We start from the raw sequence: 19,713 nt of genomic DNA on the forward strand, positions 1-19,713 counted from the left end.
GTAATTAAAATACGCTTAAATTTTGGTATAAAATGCTTCTTAGCATCTTCTCAGCTGCTTGTAAATATGTACAAACAAATTAATAAAAGAAATATTACTGTGCGTTTATGATATATAATATTATTTAATCTGTTAGGTATATCTTATGAATTGATACCTACCTAATAATTATTACCTAAATAATTTAATAATCAATTGCCATCCTATACCTTTAATTTTCTCTTAGTTTTAATTTAAAATAAAACATAACGCTATTTTGTAATTCAAAGATATTTAATAATACATAATGCTTAATAAATACAGTTTTGATTTTGTAACTTATAATTGTAAAATCAACAATCTTGCCAATCGTCACTATGACAGGCCAGTTTCGTCACATCTTCAGACTCTCTTCCCACCTGTTTACCGTTGGAGTCAACACACCTACACTGGCCGCGTCGGCATTGTATTTTTCTGAAGTTTCCATTCCTACAGCAAACTGGCTTTTCGTGTGATACTCCCAGCATTTGTGATGTGACAGCACATTCTAGAATTATAATAAATAGCATAAGAGAAAATAATTAACTTCACCGGGTATCCGCCTCTTTGACTGTGTTTAAAAATGTATATAATAATATATAATCCGCGTAAAACTGCTAGTCCGCACTGAATATAGAAATGAATCGCGCCATAGCAAATTGTATGACTACACCTGTTCGCAACAACTTTAGAGCGGACTTGTAATTTGGCGCTGACTATACATACTCGGAAGATTCATGATCCTAATTTTTACTAACCAGAATCCGAATTATTTTTCTAAAATTTGTCTTTATAGTGTAACAGCTAACTGCCAGTTATGAAAATTAGCTGAACCAGACCGACAAAAATAATAATTGATTTTTGTTATAAGTAGGTAAAGTATATACTTTCATATACATTGAGTAAAACCTGTCATTTTGAAATCACAGACACTATTATTATGTGTTCATTAAAAGCATATTCCTAACATATTCATAAATCTAAAATCGATATTAAGGTGGGTACAGACTGCTGTAATGTAACAGAATGTGTCATAATGTAACAGAATTCACATAGTGCAGATGCCTTTTGCGCACAAACCATGCACACTACGCGCGCGAACAGAGAAACAGATGCGAATGGATACATGCTCCAATCGCTCGCTTCATCCACACTTACGAAATGCTCCTTTCATTTTACATTGCTTGTTACGTTACACCAGTCTGTACCCACCTTTAGAGATTGTTTCAAACAAAAACCAACCACACTATTAAAATATTATATTGATAAATAATTTTAAATCTTACTACAATCCATCGTGTCATATTCTGGAGTATTTCTTACAGCTACATAATCCCCTATCCGGGTTCGTCTTTGATCGATGCAAACTTTCCTGAAAATAAATAATTTATGAAATTTAAAATAAATGAAAGATCGTAGGCGAATATCAATGGTATTTAAATTTAACCTCAATAATACATACATGGATCAATACAATTTTTTCAATATGAAAAGGTCGAAGGCAAGATCCATATATTATTCCAATTGAAAAGTTAGTATGTATTTAATGTCGTAATTGGCTTAAATGTTTTTTTTTATAAATTATAAGTAGTATATAAGCTTGAGGTCTACATAAGGACTCGGTTGGAAAGTTATTGTTACATGGTTGGAATACCTCACAGAAGAGTTATTTTCCATATTACAACACAATAGCACTTAAAACTACTATGTTATATTGTTACTATCTGACCCGGCAAACGTTGTGCTGCCATATAAATAAAAAAAATGTTAAGGGTGAACAACCCTTATCACTTAGGGGTATGAAAAATAGATAGTAGCCGATTCTCAGTCTTACTGAATATGCATATAAAATTTGGTGAAAATCGGTAATGCGTTTCAGAGGAGTACGGTAACTAACATTGTTACACTAGAATTTTATATATAAAATTAGGTAAAAACAGGTGTTGAAAATGCCCCAATTCTAACCATGACGCACAACAACTATTAAAAGCCTGCACTGCCTTATGTATGTGTTATTCGTTGTATACGTATAAACAAATCTTAAACATAAATTACCCTGTATGCATATAATATAATAAGTAAAGTAAGTTTTAAAATACATACGTATCGTTTCTTGTCTCCATGACTCTACCATAAGTGCCATCAGGCCAGCACTCCTCCACTTCATTGAAGAAATCCATGATAAAACCCTCTCTTTCACTCTGTTGTATGAACTCTATTTTCTCCCTCATAGCTTCAAGACATGGGGTAGTGTAATTGTAAGGAGGTTTACCTCTACTTTGTTCGGGAAAAAGGTCTACTGTGGGATCATCTAGATTAGAAAAATTAGAATATTGGTTAAAAAATTACACTAATATTCTTTTTGAAAAAAAAAAACGGTTTAATATTACAACTTATTTTTTCTGAAATTTCCATTCCATTCATGATTAATTAAGCTGTAACTCGTGAAAACAATACACGACTTGTAAATAACAAGTAAGAAGCACCAATTACAAATTATTTTAAACCAAAATTGAAAAAAATATATCTCTACATTAATATTATTAAAACGTAGTGCGAACAAGCCTTAATACTCACAACATGGGAGATCGGTTATCGGTTTTTTGTCCAAATCAATCCTGATGCCGCCAGGTCTGGCAACACCGGTGATTCTGTTCACACAATGACAGGTCCTATTGACACATTGCACGGGGTTGAAATTCCCCTCTATGGTACACCGTGGACCTACTACAGGGAATGGTACCCCCGGTGATAGCGACTTTCGTATGTTATCGTGGAAACGGGAACAACCTTAAAGAAAGTAATTAGAGATAATTATAGATAATAGATTATATTTAAGTTATACAGTTGCAAGATTTCGTTGCATACATACATACTTACATACATACATAAATACAGGACAAGTTAATAAAAGCGTGATAAAAATGTAATGTCTTACCACAAGGCATATTCTGCGTTGAGCTGGCAAAGACGACTTCCCCAAATATTCTTTCACCTTCTTCCGACTGACAAAAGCATCTGAAAGAATTAATTTTAAAATCTTATTGCTATAAACTCACATTTTTCTGTAATCCACCTGAAAAAGTTATCAACTTAAGCGACCTATTTATACTTAATTTTTTATTAAGTTTTCTATGTGTATACCGGTTTTAATGGTAGGTATAGTAAGGCATACTTAAACAATGCGTAATAACTGGTAGAAAAGATGGAAGGTGGTAGAACATTTCGTGCTTCGACTGACGCGGCACCACTGCCACTATCTGGATTACAGGATTATTATACCATTACATGGATTATATGTTAGTTTGTTATTAGGTATAATCAATGACAAGTAGGTTATACATCTTTTTTGTTTTTTTTTTTATTGACGAGGGGGAAACCTTCAAACGACGCCGTAGGAGCGTCGACAGGTTATGTGGGACTCACCGCACTGCAAAGAGGACTCCGGGATCTCCAAAGGAACGCAACCGAAGTCCTCTTAGCGCGTTGCCCCGTCGGGCTCCGCCCAGATGATTATGAAGCTCGCCACTCCTTGTGGAGCGCACGACGGTATGAGGTCACACATACCATCATTCTTCCCGGGGTCGCTAGCCGGGCGGTTAGAGCTCCCACTCTTGCCACCCGCAACCGTAGTCGCCTCCTACGACAGGCTGAGGATACCGTAGTCCTATTCTGATCCCAGAACTACAGGGACAAAGTAGGTTATACTTTGTCCCTGTAGTCCCATAGGGGTATAATTATAAAATGGTAATACCACTGTGGGTAATACTTACGATTGTGCTGGCACACAGTCGAAGGCTGCATATCTCCCCTTGCCATCACAATAAGGTCTCTGTTCCAAGGCTCCGACTTCCCCATTATTATGTCTTCGATCATAGTCGTCCTGGGCTGAATGACACTTTGAGGTCACTGGAACGAAACGTCTTTTAAACTTAGAAGTTTTAAATAAAAAAAATCAACGGGTTGCACTCCGAGAGTGCCAGAAGTGCAAACTTTGTAAACCTAACCTGAAGAATAAAATATAATAAATAAAAAATGAAACTGACGCCCATTGACATATTTTTTCTATGCTGACACCGCATTACATCTTGACTTTTGCAGTTTGCTTTGCCGTTTTACGAATTTTCGATCAGGCCACGTGTCCTGACGCGAGTTTAACATTTTTACCATAACAAAAAGTTCACAACGACGCTAAAAAGTTTTCAGTTCAAAAAACTAAAAGTCGTTTAAACTTAGAAGGTTTACTGGAACAAAAAGTCGTTACACTTTAAAAGGACGTATTTAAAATAATCAATAAGTGTTATTATGAAATTATGAATATCAGTTAAAAGTCGTACTTACTAGATCTACAATCTACTTGTATTAGCAAAAAGCCTCCCTCTATCATAGGTAAAGGTACAAGGAAACGTATAAGGACAAATTTTAATCAGAAATTACTGAAGAAAAATCGAGCGTTTTAGTCAATGGGAGTCCGGCATATCCTCTCCACTGCCCTGAGAACGCGTTCGCGGCTGAGAACATATGCAGTGTTTCCTCATGTAAAATTGGGTTTGTGGGATTCTAATGAAGAAACTAATAAAGCCAGTACCATTCTCCAAATCCACATTGGACCACGCCTCCCCGGCGATGGGACGAGATCTATGGCCAGAAAGGGAACAAAGGTCAGCCAGCAAAAGATACTTACTTCTGATGCATCGTAGTGTTTCCCTTTCACAAGTCAATCCGTGGCCACACCTGCCCACTGTAGTACCCAAGCCTGGGCCGCCTGCACTGCAGTGGGCTCCACTTACTGTAAACATAAAATAATGATGTTTAATTGGATATTAGTAATTTAAGAGTTTAATATACTTATATGGAATTTTATTTACAAATCCTATTTATATATAAGTAATAATTATAGTTTAAAAACTAAAAACTAAATAAGCGCTAAAATCGCACAAGGAAAATCGTTAATCCTGATTCCTGACGATCCTGATGAGGTAAGGGAGAAATTTGACTGAAATTTTTACAATCCGTTTACTACTATAACTGATATTATAATAAATACAAATAAGAACCATAAAACATATTTTAATACAGTTATTTTAATTTTATTATTTGGTTATTATTTGGTTAATTATTACTATTTGGGTAAGGAACTCTAAAAAGAAAACTAGGTTTACAACGACGATATATTTAAGTCAGTAAAAACTGTAAATACGAACCAAAAAACGGCAAACAGAACGGACAGCAGTTGCAGATGGTCGGCGATGGTAGCCACATCCCAGTGTGGGTGGCATTGTTGATGGTGCACTCCCCAGCCGGTGATGTGCAACCTGGCTTGAAGCTGAACTCCTGAGGGGAAAAGGAATTATGTTTTGGTGGCGTCGTGGTTGTTTTTCTTTTTATATAATATAAGGGTAGCAGACGAGCATGCAGTCCACGTGATGGTAAGTGGCTGCTGCCGCCCATGGACATCTGTAATCAACCCCAGATAGGATTAGATATCCCTACCTGAGGTCGGCCACAGATGCGCCGCTACCCCTGAGGACTAAGCTGGAACGCCTCGTAATAGTCTGTCTCCCTTACCACACCCTTCAAACCGGAACACAGCAGCGCTTAACACTGCTGTTATTAGGTAGAAATAGGTGTGGCGGTGGTGCCGCCGGAGTCGAACCACAAAGGGTTCTACCACCTTCATTGGTTGTGGTTGTGGTTCTCGTCACATAAATAAATTTATTATAATCGTGATATTAGCGGGTAAAGTGACGCATATGCAGTGTTCGGGATTCCATCCCCGTCTAGACTGACATCCAAGTAATACATATATATTTTTAGTTTTCTTTGAGCTTTTGGAGGTTTGTATACTTGGTAGTATTTGTGTGTGTCCACTATCGAATAACATCAAGTCAAATTTTATTTGCAAATAAGTTCCATGAAAAAATAAAAGAATTTTCACAGTCTTATTTTTTTAATTAAAATATTTTTAAGATATTCACTATGTTCAGGTATGAATGGTGTGGTAAGAACACGTTAGTCTATAAAGATAGCAACACATCTACAACCGACCTCAGATTGATCTTTAATCCTAACTAGGGTTCATAACAGATTTCCATTGCAGATACACTCCCACTTAACATCAGGACTGCATGCTTCCTACTTCCAATTTTTTACAGAAACAATAACACAATACTTACACGACAACGATGTTTAATAAAATGTGATTATTACTCTAATTACCTATGATAAGAAAACAACTTAGATAAAGTATTTAATACTGTAACCAAAACAACTCACTCTACAAAATCCTGCATCACACAATATACTGCATTTAACGGACAAAACACACGAAATAAAACAAATAAACAATAATAACTTTTCAGCCATTTTGTAGCGACATTTGCACTGATTTGAATATAATAGGCTGTTATCGGTTGATAGAAATTATCACTTTGATAATATTGACGTTTATTAAGTGGTCATTGGATATTTTTCAAGTGAGTGAATATCGCATGCCTTTAGCGTGCCTTACAGCTCACACAGCTTGACAACGAATTTTCACATAATGAGGTGTCAGTATTCGTCTTAATTGTGGGAGTTACGTGTAAGGGGCAGCCCTACACGTTAAGGCTGCATCGCACAGCCCTACACCGTGCTCACGCTGCGTCGTGTCTTCGCGGAACGGCCAATGCTGACGAGGCGCGACGCTTGTGCAGTTAGCCGTCCGCCATGGGTACAGTTTACCTCCATCGCGGAAAGTGACTCTACCTATCACATCATATATTTTTTGTTACAAGTTGTGTAAAATTAAAATAAACATATTAATTCGTTCGCAAAAGACTATTTCGATTATTTCCTCGACGCCCAGCTCCCATAACTTGGGGGTAAGCTTAGGCTATATTTTTAAGCAGTCAGAGTTTATTTTAATGATAATTGCTAGTTTAGCCACACAGTTATTGTTAAACCTGAAATCCTCCAATTACTCCAAGGATTTTCAGTAAATTGTAAATTAGAATCCTTAAAATGTTTATTAAATCGCTGGTTTACTCTAACTTGTTTTAAGTATAACGGAAGAAGCCACAATAATAAATAATGGAAAGCTAGGTAAAAATATCTACATCGACGAAGCACTGATGAATCCAAATTCATTATATTAGTTTTCACGTTATGCATATTCTGATTTACAGTAATTTTTATGATGTGGAAAGTGGCGTATTATCATTTTCTAGAGGTTGTAGTTATTCTCAGATCCTTAGATTAAGATTCTTAAACTCTCCTGTATTTATATAAGGATTTCCACATATTTGGAAATGATGGAAATTATCGTTTACTTTTAGAATAGGGCCCTCGGCGTTTAAAGGAAATTCTAATCTATATCTATTATCTATGTTCCTACTATCAACATTTATTAATTCGTCACTTGGTATTCGTCATCAATTAATACTCATATACAAAACATGTCCTATTTTTAAATTTATTTTGTTAATATGATTTTTGTAACGAAGACATCCTCCAAAAAATTCAACATACGTCGAATATATTGCTGTAACTTTATTGTAAGTTCTTATTGTGGAATATCTGAATTATATAATTTTGTTGCAGCCATTTTCTTAGCAATTAATATTTGAACAGATAACTCGATATTTCTGAAATGCAAACATTGATTCGACTTCATTTAACTTTGTATTGACATGATAACGATGATAACTGACTCGTATGGCGCCATCTATTGCTGAATAGTACTAAACTAAAGTATTCCGATTATTAATAACATATAACTTGCGTTTTTTAAGATTGTTGAATATTGCAGTAGTCTTATTATTAACATGTATTTTTTGTTAAAATTGTAAGAAACGAATAATTGACTTTTATGAAGGTACAGCAAGTAATGATTGTTTTGAAGAGATGGGAAATAAAACAAGAAACTTGTTGATACATTGAACATTTATTTTTTTGGTTTTGTAAAAAATGGGAAGTGTTCATAAATTGATTCGCACCGTTCCAAAGTACGTCGGAAATAAGTGAAGCAGTCCTTGCAATTCAATGGAATGGGGTAAATGATTACTGACTTAGATACATATGAGAAGCTTAGTCCTCAGGAGTAGCAACACGTTTGTGATCAGCTTTAGATAAACCTGTTCTATACGCGGTCGGTCACAGATGTCCATGGGTCGCAATAATCATTCACCATCAGATTTGAAGGTGGTAGAACCCTTTGTGGTTCGACTCCAGCGGCACCACCGCCACACCTATTTCTGCCTAATAAAAGCAGTGTTAGGCGCTGCTGTGTTCCGGTTTAAGGTAAGGGAGACAGACTTTTCCGAGGCGTTCCAGCTTAGTCCTCAGGGGTAGCGGCGCATCTGTGGCCGACCTCAGGTAGGAATATCTAAGCCTATCTGGGGTTGATTACAGATGTCCATGGGCGGCAGTAGTCATTTACCATCAGGTGGACTGCATGCTCGTCTGCTACTCTTATATTATTAAAAAAATAACAAAAAAAAGATAGACTGCAAGCTGCTACTTCAATGTAAAAAAACACTTGCCAGTGTAGATCTGCAGGTTGTCAAAATTGTTTCGTAGATCGCCATCTTTTAGAATCAATTATTTTATACCTCCCCCACAGGTCAGAGAGGTAAACAATCCTGTAAGTATTGTTATGGTTAAGTGATTAAGTAGGCAAAAGGAGGTCTTTTTTCTGCTAGAGAAAAAGGCCTCACAAATCGCCGACCTTCATATATTTTTTTTATAGATGAACCTAACGATAAAGTAGACGTGCTATCTGATGGAAAGCAGTCACCGTCACCTATGGACATTTGCAACACCAGAGCCCATTTTTTAAAGAGCCCATGTCATAGCGCACATACTGCTAGTACACCGACTAACGGCCTTCATAGCGTCTAAATCGCTTTACAACCCCACATAATATGTCCTTTAGATTCTTAACTGGCCCTTGTAAGTTACCCCTAAGGGGGCATTATTTATTTATTTTATCTATTCTATATTGAGCAAAGCTGTGAAAATAAACGGGAGGTGCACGAATAATAAAGAAAATAAATAAATATCAATAACAAAGAAAGAGGACCAGAAAGGACCCAGAAAATCAAGGAGTGGAGCTCATTAAATCAGAGATAAAATTTAGGTATATCACCCAGTTTAAGAAACGCTGATGTAGTTTTTTTTGCTGTAAAGAAAGATTCAAGTTTATGCATCAATATAATAATTCCAGAACAATTTCCATTTCGGCACCACACCGCTTAATTCTCACACGTTCCTATTTCTTATCAGCATATCAAAAGCTACAAGATCTTCTTATCGCGTGATAAGGAGCGTACACAGCTAAGATATTTGTTAAGCAATGTGTGCTCTTACTGTTCACACAAAAAGATAATTTTGATAACACATAATTAGATCATTACACTGCGGGAATTTATTCGATAACAAAATCTTAAAGTGACACTATAGAGAAGATAACCTAATACTTTGAAGGTAGAGGCTCCACCGCCACACCTATTTCTGCCTAATAACAGCAGTGTTAAGCGCTGCTGTTCTGCTTTCAAGGGTGGTTGTCAAAGTTTGTCGGGACATTTCATTCGTCCTCCGGTAGGAATCAAATTTTATTTATAATTGAGGTTGATTACAGATGTCCATGGGCACCAGCAGCCACTTATAATTATTGTAGGTGGTAGTATGTATGGTGGTATATATTTTTAATATTTTGCATCTGCACGGGAGGGAGGGTGGTACATACTGCATGGTTTAAAATAAATACCATCATACATATTTGTAGTGGATTGTTGCGAAGTAGTTTTAATTTTAACTTAATAACTTAAATGGACAGAATGCATTACAGATCCGCACTTAAAATCAGAGTAATCAGACGTGTGCCTGGTATTCTAACCTCAGCCCTCTTAGTGTGAGACGCCCAGTTCCAAATTACTAGGTTATCACTACTTCGCATCCTAGCTAATATTATAAATGGGAATGTGAGTTTGTTTGTGTGGTACACACGTTGTCAGGGGTCCAGAAATGGACACAGGTTTTATCCTAAGGATAGTATTGTTTCCGAGGCATACATAAAACTACTATTGTCATTGACCACGAGTGCACGCGTCGAAAAGCTGGTTGAAATATTGAATCCATTTTATTAACTATACCCACAGTATGAGTTTATACGTTTTTACGTATTTGCATTACATTTCCCATCAGCGCCCCTAGCGGACTGTATCAGAACTGATTCCTGATAGGACATGTATGGGAAATACGTAAGCAAATATAAAAACAGGCATTTTTGTAAAAACGTAAAAACTCAGTAAGGGTACTGTCAGTTACAAATTTCCAAGTAGTTCCACGCGTCACATATCTATCTACTAGCTGACCCGGCAAACGTTGTGTTGCCATATAAATAAAAAAATGTTAAGGGTGAACAACCCTTCACTTAGGGGTATGAAAAAAAGAGCGGCTTTTCTGAAGGCCACCCTTTCCCCGTCCCATGAGCCTACGGAGGTGGATTCGGGGGTATCCAACTTTTTTACGTATTTGCATTACATTTCCCATCAGCGCCCCTAGCGGACTGTATCAGAACTGATTCCTGATAGGACATGTATGGGAAATACGTAAGCAAATATAAAAACAGGCATTTTTGTAAAAACGTAAAAACTCAGTAAGGGTACTGTCAGTTACAAATTTCCAAGTAGTTCCACGCGTCACATATCTATCTACTAGCTGACCCGGCAAACGTTGTGTTGCCATATAAATAAAAAAATGTTAAGGGTGAACAACCCTTCACTTAGGGGTATGAAAAAAAGAGCGGCTTTTCTGAAGGCCACCCTTTCCCCGTCCCATGAGCCTACGGAGGTGGATTCGGGGGTATCCAACTTTTTTACGTATTTGCATTACATTTCCCATCAGCGCCCCTAGCGGACTGTATCAGAACTGATTCCTGATAGGACATGTATGGGAAATACGTAAGCAAATATAAAAACAGGCATTTTTGTAAAAACGTAAAAACTCAGTAAGGGTACTGTCAGTTACAAATTTCCAAGTAGTTCCACGCGTCACATATCTATCTACTAGCTGACCCGGCAAACGTTGTGTTGCCATATAAATAAAAAAATGTTAAGGGTGAACAACCCTTCACTTAGGGGTATGAAAAAAAGAGCGGCTTTTCTGAAGGCCACCCTTTCCCCGTCCCATGAGCCTACGGAGGTGGATTCGGGGGTATCCAACTCCAGCGTCAAGGGCTCGATATGTCGTGTGTGCGTTCTGCACGCTCATCTTATGAGGGACACCAATGAGAGGGGCCCCTCCCTCTCGGGACGTGGCTGGCGTTAACATGGCGGTTAACGTTATTTTATTATTTTGATTTTTTACTGACATGTGATATTATTGTGTAATCACGCCAATGTGACTAATTGTGTTGTACGATCAAAACAAAGTAAGTTAACATAAAATTAAGTTTATAACCATATTTGCACGCCGAAATGGTAAAATAAGAGGATTTTTGTATCTTAGGACAGATTTAACCAGAGTTTTGTACCTTATTTGGCAAATAAAGATGTTTTTGTTTTTGATTTTGATTTTTGAACACCAGCGCCAGCCGACGTTGCCGGGCCGCGAATGTAATGCTCACGCTCCTCGTGACCCGGCACCGAGCGTCCAGAGGAACGCCGCGGAGTTTTAGTCGGTAAGAGTCCGACATACCCCTTTTGCTCCCCCGGGCAGAGGATCCATGAGGATTTCTCCGCGTTCAAAAAAAAAAATGGGTATGAAAAAAGATAGTAGCCAATTCTCAGACCTACTGAATATGCATATAATATTTGGTGAAAATCGGTAAAGCCGTTTCGGAGGAAACGGTAACTAACATTGTGACACGAGAATTTTATATATAGGATTATTCTAGACCTGAAATACCGCATGTATAAGCAAATAATATATTATACAAATACATATTAAAATGTTTGTGCGTTTGTTCGCTGTTTGCTTTGACGTGATAACGTCAATCTAGCTAATTATTATCTTTATGACATGCTTTGCTTATCTGAATCATCTCGTGAGATGTTAGGTAAAGTACCTACCAAAGAATTTTTCTAGAGTAATTAATACCTGTAGTGGACGAAGTGCGGGGAGGGGGGAAGGGACGGTCAGCCCCGGGGCCCCTATCCTGAGGGACCTCCAAACACAGTGTTATTAGCTAAAAAAATGTCGCCGGAATCGTATATATCGGCGTGAAACCGTAGCAAACACACGGACTAACTCATTTTCGCGTTTAAAATACAAGCAGTCCTCGAAAAAAGCAACTGTATTTATAACTAAGGATATACATACTTTATTATCAAAAGTACTTAAGTTAAAATAATTATATTGACCTCGCGACAAGTGAATTATGGGTAGAAGGTGGTAGAACCCTTTGTGGTTCGACTCCGGCGGCACCACCGCCACACCCACACCTATTTCTGCCTAATAACGGCGGTGTTGGGCGCTGCTGTGTTCCGGTTTGAAGGGTGTGGGGGGAGACAGGCTTTTCCGAGGCGTTCCAGCTTAGTCCTCAGGGGTGGCGGCGCATCTGTGGCCGACCTTAGGTAGGAATACCTAATCCAATCAATCTGGGGTTGATTACAGATGTCCATGGGCGGCAGTAGCCACTTACCATCAGGTGGACTGCATGCCCGTCTGCTACTCTTATATTATAAAAAAAAAAAAGTCAATGTACTTATTTAAATCATAAAAAGTTTTTAATATTGATATGGTTTCATAGGATGTTGTTAGGTTAGCTAATTATGACATAATTTTAGACAGGCAGGCGTTTTTGATGGCATTATTATTCCCCTATGCCGGAAATCGAAACAATTGACGTATGCTTAAGGAATAGTGCCAAAACATTGTTCGACGTAACTTGAAACGACGTAAGTCTAGGACTGCCTAGGTTTAATGCCTAGGCAGTTGGAATGGTTAGGAATAAAAATTGAAAATTTTATCTATATAAAAAGTGAAATACCAGTAGGTAAATAAGTTGTATACTTGTCTTGTTAAAAATTAATTAGGTATACCTTGTTAAGTACTTTTCGACACGTTTCATACGAGTAAATTATGACCTTACCAAATCCTTCAAAGCAAGTGACAGCTGCGATCTCTATTTCTGCTTATTTCAGACAATCATACATACGCGAATGCTATTTCTTATTGTTTCAGAAATACACGAAGCACTGCGAGCATTGTTTCTTGTTGTTTCTCATTTCTCGTATTTCGTTTCCTGAGTCCCGTTTGTTTCATTTTCTACCATGTGTTTCTTACGATTTGACTGCGAATACTATTTCTTCTTCTTTCTCACGTTAAATCTTGTTTTCTAAGTCATCTTTGCTTTGTCATGTGCCATGTGCCGTGTTTCTTGAGCCTTGTTTGTTGTGCTTTGTGCCTTGTTTCTCGTCATGTGTCTGATGTATTTCTTGTTTCTTCTTTCGTAGAGCCAGCATCCGTTCATAAAGAGAGCAACTCCATGACAGTGTTTACTATCAATACTGTCGACGGATAGCTCTCTTCATTAACAGATTATAGGCGCTTCATTTTACTCTGAAAAATACAGAAATAGACCTTTAGTAAGTTTGCAGAAACAGAGAAATATACATACAAACTACACGATTAAAAAAAACCTCCAGATACCAATTGAAATAATGTATATAAATTTAATATTTTCTATCCTCGTCCACTCACATCATTCATTGAGTCTAATTGTCATAGACACACACACAACTTCACAAATACCCAGACCCTGAACAGAGAAAGTAGATTCCTAAGATTTGGAGTCGCCAAAAGCACCACAGTCACCCTTATTTCTACCTTAAAATAACATTATTAAGCAGAATTACTGTGTTATGCTAATTTGATTAATGTTAAATTTAAAGTTTTATAGACATTTATATATAAGTAAATAGTAAATAAATTAATATCATTTTATAGGGTGGAAGGTGTGATAACGTAGGCACATTTAGGTACAGGAGGCATTCCAACTTAGTCCTCAAAAGTAGCACCGCTCTGTATCCAATTTCAGATAGGATTTCAATCATTTTACATTGTAGATTATGATCCATAGGCGACAGTGGCCACTTAATATCAAGTGGACTGCATACTTAATTATTACACTACTATCTTATATATAAAATTCTCGTGTCACAATGTTAGTTACCGTACTCCTCCGAAAAGGCGTCACCGATTTTCACCAAATTTTATATGCATATTCAGTAGGTCTGAGAGTCGGCTACTATCTATTTTTCATACCCCTAAGTGATAAGGGTTGTTCACCCTTAACATTTTTTTATTATTTATATGGCAACACAATGTTTACCGGGTCAGCTAGTTTACATATAAAAATGTTTTTTTTTTATAATATCGGGGTAGCAGTCGAGCATGCAGTTCACCTGATGGTAAGTGGTTATTGCCGCCCATGGACATCTGTAATCAACCCCAGATATAAATAGATATTCCTACCTGAGGTCGGCCACAGATGCGCCGCTACCCCCAAGGAGAAAGCTAGAACGCCTCGGAAAAGTCTGTCTCCCTTACCACACCCTTCAAAACGGAACACAGCAGCGCTTAACACTGCTGTTATTAGGTAGAAATAGGTGTAAATAGGTAAAAATGTAATTAACTGAAAAAGAAAATAATGATTTTAAATAGCTTCTGTTACTCGAACAATTTAGACGAATCCAACGACACCTCATATGTTAAAATCCGTCAAGCAGTTTGGACTGTAGAGCGTGACAAAGAACGAGACGTACATACATACATACGTTTGAAAATGGTTATATTTGTTTCGTGCTCAAAAAACATTACTCTCCGCTGTTGGCTAAAAGAGTAGTAGGATGTCAAGTCCAGTCAGTTGGGTTTTGTCAAGTTATAGTCCGCACCAATCTGCTAGTCCGCTCTGAATTTGTTGCGAGCAGGCGTAGTCATACAATTTGCTATGGCGACGCGATTCATTTCTGTATTCAAAGCGGACTAGCAGTTTTACGCGGACTATACCTCATTAGTTGTTATGTAGAGATATTTTTATGCAGTTCCACGACAACTCTACATATGTAGAGTTAAGTATTTCTAATTAACAAAAGCATCTGTCCCCATTCAGACGTGTCAATTGGTTTCCCTCACTATTTGTATAACAATCGTATGCTATTACCGTTTCGAAGCTTATTTACATCGTACGATTTAAAAATCGTGGCATGAGGGCATTTTTACATAATTGAAAAATAACTTGGCATGGAAGTAATGTTTTTTTCGTTTAAAAGATTAAATATTATAGATTACTAGCTAAGCCGACAAACGTTGTGTTGCCATATAAATAAAAAAATGTTAAGGATGAACAACCCTTATCACTTAGGGGTATGAAAAATAGATAGTAGCCTATTCTCAGACCTACTGAATATGCATCTAAAATTTGGAGTACGGTAACTAACATTGTGACACAAGAATTTTATATATAAGATTATAGTTTCGAAATTCTATTATTAAAGTCTGTCAAATAGACTTTAATAAACTTACGCAACATTTAAAAATAAAATAATATTATTAAGTTTAAAACTCTATTGTGTTATATTTGTTTATAGAACCTATTTTATAGTATTTAACTAGGCAAATCATAAACTAATACTCATTTATACATAATTTAAATATACGTTATTATAACTACCTCAAAATAAAATACAAATCTTATAGTTTTTACTATAAGATTTGTCGCCACAAACCCGTGTCGTCCACGACTCGTGCCGTCTAAATACTTTTCTTTCAGCATTTCGTCCACGTCTCGTGCCGTCTAAAATGCTTTTCTTTCTTATTGCTGATAATAATATTACTTTCGTTACATAATTCTACTCGTACGTACTTTTTAGGTATTAACTTATTACAAAGTTTAACTATAAAAGAAAATAACACTGTCATTTTCACAAAACATAGGTATGTTTTAAAGAAGGTAGGTATTTTAATGTCATGTTATGTTATGCTCCCAATTGATTTGAGGTTATTGCAACACGACTTTCATATCCCTTTTATAATTCATGTACCTTAGTACATCATACATGTAATTCATGTTTTTGATGTGAAACATCTATAGCCGCACGTAAAACCGATTTCTGGCGTGGCGACGCATGCCGTATATATTTACAGTCTATATGCAGTAGTGTGTACGGTGTGGCGACGCGTCGCCATGCGCAATCGAATTCAATAAATAGTCATGAAAAAATCTGGAAAAAAAAATGTGAGCCGTCACGGGACGCCTGGCAGATGTGAAACATCGACATTATTTTGTAAAAGTAATATGCAGAAAAGAACATATTGTGGTAGGAACTAAATATGTCATCATGATAAAATAAAATATTACGATTTTTTTCCAGAGAACGATGACTATTATTCAGCCAGATCGAGTGGAAGAGAATCGCACAGTCGATTGCGCATGGCGACGCGTCGTCACACCGTACACACTACTGCATATAGACTGTATATATATACCATCGTATGCGTGCACGGCATGCGTCGCCACGCCAGAAATCGGTTTTACGTGCGGCTATAGATGTTTCACATCAAAAATCGTAATATTTTATTTTATCATTATGACATATTTAGTTCCTATCACAATATGTTCTTTTCTGCATATTACTTTTACAAAATAATGTCGATGTTTCACATCTGCCAGGCGTCCCGTGACGGCTCACATTTTTTTTTATTAGTCGTAGAAGTATCTAACAATTAGAAATTCAATGGTATTTATGAAGGTGGTCCTTTGTGGTTCGACTCCGACGAACCACCGCCACACCTATTTCTACCTAATAACAGCAGTGTTAAGCGTTGCTGTATTCTGGGTTACAGGGTGTGATAAGAGTTATACTTTTCTACTACCACGTAAAAAAGGAGGGTCTTAAATTTGTAATATATGCTATAATTTGCGCGTACCTCGCTAGCACAAGCTAGCTAGTAGGTAAATAGATTTTATTTTCCACGTCCGTAAATCATCTTATTCTTAAACATTCCATCATTTACAATATTAACACAAAGAGGCTATAGTTTTAAAGACAATTGAAAATAAATCATTCAGTTAAACAGATGTTTTAGTCATTTACACTATGACAAGACATTGTATTATCTATATATATCTACGTATATCTATAGATATTGTATCTATTATCACTTAAATTATTTAGTTTTGCAAAAAGGTATTGGATATAATGTAAGTAGAAACCTTCGTGGTTTGTCTTTTTTATATTTGAACCTGTAGATAAAGCAGACGTGCTACCTGATGGAAAGTAGTTAACGTCGCCTATAGACAATTACAACACCAGTGGAGTCGCCAATGCATCGCCGGCTTTGGAGGAGAGCTCTTTTTGCACCTTTTTTGAAGAGCCCCATGTCATAGCGCTCCGGGAATACCTCGGAAGGAAGTTCCATTTGTATTTGTCTGTAAAGATCTCACCGCCACACCTATTTGTGTTTTATATGCAGTGTAGCGCTACTGTATTCTGACTATAAGGGGAAGTAGGTATGAAGCTAAAGAGGCTATAAGAGGGAGCACACGAATTGATCCTACTTAGTTGTAAGGATTAAATTTTGCGCCCGAGCTCAAGTAGAAATCTAAACGTGTTTATATGGTTGCAGTTTTTATAAATTAATTTTATTACTTACTTGCCAAAAACGAGAATGCAATGCACTGTAGTGGCAACTACCGCCCATAGACACTTATTAATCCCAAACACGTTTTAAGACCTATCTAAGATCGGCCACAGATGAGTTGATGTTCCTAAGTAATAAGTTAATGTATAATTGCCGAACGTACTTGCTGTGCCGTACGTAGAGCAGAACACAGCAGCGGTTATCACTTCTGTTATCAAATCAAATCAAATTAGACGAGCGCTGCCCGTCTCTTCCTTAACCTGCCATTCAAAATTAACTCAGCTAGACAATACATTAACCGACCACCACTTCATAAGGTGGAAAAGAAGCGGCGAAAGAAACCTCATACAAACATCTTTTCATAAACATTAAAAAAAAAAACAAATTAAACTAATAAGCATGTGAAGCTGGAGCTACTTCAGACCACACAAATTTTATATTACAAATACAAATTTTATACCCTTTTGTGCATAGTATTTATATTTTTGATGGTCCTTAAACTTTCTTACTTACATCTGTATGTTGAGTTCTTATGAGTTTCGTATGAGTTTTTACTTTTTTATAAAAATGACTGTTTTTTGTATTTGTTTACGTATTTGCTCATACATTTCCAATCAGCGCTCCTATCGGGCTGTATCAGATCATTAAATGAAAATGTATGGGAAATACGTAAACGAATATAAAAACTTAAAAACTCATACTAAGGGTACTGGATTCTTTGCTACAAGGCTGTTAACCTGTAGAGACGTTACTCAGCGAGATAATGTTTCCTTTTGCCCTCTGCCAAACTCTACATACTCTACATAACGGTTTCGTTCGCCTTGGAGCCACCGACAATCAAATTAGGAGAGCGTGAGCGCCCAGTTCTCACGATTAGACTCTACCCGATAATTGGAGAGTTCACCTTACAGTACGCAATATTGACTGACAACATATTGGTCGTTGGTCAACTTGTTGGACGAATTGTTGATCAACTTGTCCGTTACCTTTTGACATCGGTGTCACATTTAATGTCATATTTAGATTTTTTTTATAACTTAATTTTTTTGTAGAGGAAGTCAAGATGTCCTATATTTTTATAATAAATAAATTTGGTTTAGGAGTTCCCACTTTTCCGTGTACAAAATAATATGTACATACCATCTATATTTAAAAATATTTTTTATAAACTGCTAGCTTACAAAAAGGACGACATTTTTAAATAAATGATCTACGACTTTAAAATTCGAAGGTATATTTTCTCTACATAAATTAATATATACTTGATAATATTGATATGTCTTAGGAAAGAAGTAAAAAATGTAGTTTGCACAATGAATTGTGTAATTTGTGTATTTAAATTAACTCATAACTTTTAGCTGTCATTTCCTACGAGTCAGTCACGTTAATGAATCATTTTAATAATTTAAAACATTTCAATACTTGTTTAGTGTACGACGTTCCCGTAAGTAAAATTATTTATTATCAATCTATTCTACTCAACTTTTATAATCTGTTAGTTGTTTATTATCTGTAACATAAATGAATACCGCTAAAAATAACACAAAAATACCTAATTCAAACTTACGAAGCCAAGTAGTCACGCCTGCATACCACATTAATATAGGTCGACTTGCATCACAAGTACTTAAGAACAAACAGCTAGGAACAATAGGAACAAAGAACATGCAAATGGCGCCGAAGAACAATTTGTTCAAACGACAAACGCTTACTACATTTGCGTTTGAAAGAAACTTCGTTTCTTGTGCATTCTATTAAATCTTCGTGCGACACAGTTATGATTTAATAATGGTGAACAAGGTTTTAAGTGAACAACAGATGGCGTTGCGAACCTGATTCGCGGTATTGAGGTTTTCTAAGCTTGCATAAATACTGTTTTACTAATATCTACTGAAGCCACAATAAAAAACATATTTACTATGTTACATTTTGCATGCCACCAATTTAAAATTATATTGTAAAATACCTATATCAGACAAAAATACCATTTCAAGATAAAATACTAGTAATTTAATTTTTAAGCCTTTTAAAACATAACTTAATTGATTGTTCCAAGCAATGTATTTA

The 19,713-nt window shown here is 36.4% G+C and overlaps 1 protein-coding gene across 1 annotated transcript; it reads right to left on the reverse strand.

The window, feature by feature from the left end:
* Positions 1 to 299: 299 nt before the first annotated feature.
* On the reverse strand, positions 300 to 5,349 carry LOC140748772 (uncharacterized). Its single transcript, XM_073081640.1, has 8 exons — positions 5,223 to 5,349; positions 4,703 to 4,807; positions 3,792 to 3,927; positions 2,957 to 3,036; positions 2,596 to 2,808; positions 2,122 to 2,329; positions 1,305 to 1,390; positions 300 to 526 (listed from the first exon to the last, which is right to left on the reverse strand). The coding sequence occupies exons 1-8, from the start codon at positions 5,278 to 5,280 to the stop codon at positions 333 to 335; spliced, it is 1,080 nt and encodes a 359-aa protein (XP_072937741.1). The 5' UTR covers positions 5,281 to 5,349; the 3' UTR covers positions 300 to 332.
* Between the last annotated feature and the right edge of the window lie 14,364 nt (positions 5,350 to 19,713).

The sequence above is a fragment of the Epargyreus clarus genome, unplaced genomic scaffold (assembly GCF_041222505.1).
Source record: "Epargyreus clarus isolate Ecla_fem2 unplaced genomic scaffold, WU_Ecla_fem_2.2 ptg000016l, whole genome shotgun sequence".
Lineage (NCBI taxonomy): Eukaryota > Metazoa > Arthropoda > Insecta > Lepidoptera > Hesperiidae > Epargyreus > Epargyreus clarus.

Bases quoted from the DNA above. Each gene is read 5' to 3' on its own strand.
- LOC140748772 (XM_073081640.1), bottom strand. From the start codon at position 5,280: ATGTGGCTACCATCGCCGACCATCTGCAACTGCTGTCCGTTCTGTTTG. The intron at 4,808-5,222 runs GTTCGTATTTAC...TTATGTTTACAG, and splicing joins GTTCTGTTTGCCGTTTTTTG to TAAGTGGAGCCCACTGCAGT. The intron at 3,928-4,702 runs GTAAGTATCTTT...GTTTCGTTCCAG, and splicing joins AACACTACGATGCATCAGAA to TGACCTCAAAGTGTCATTCA.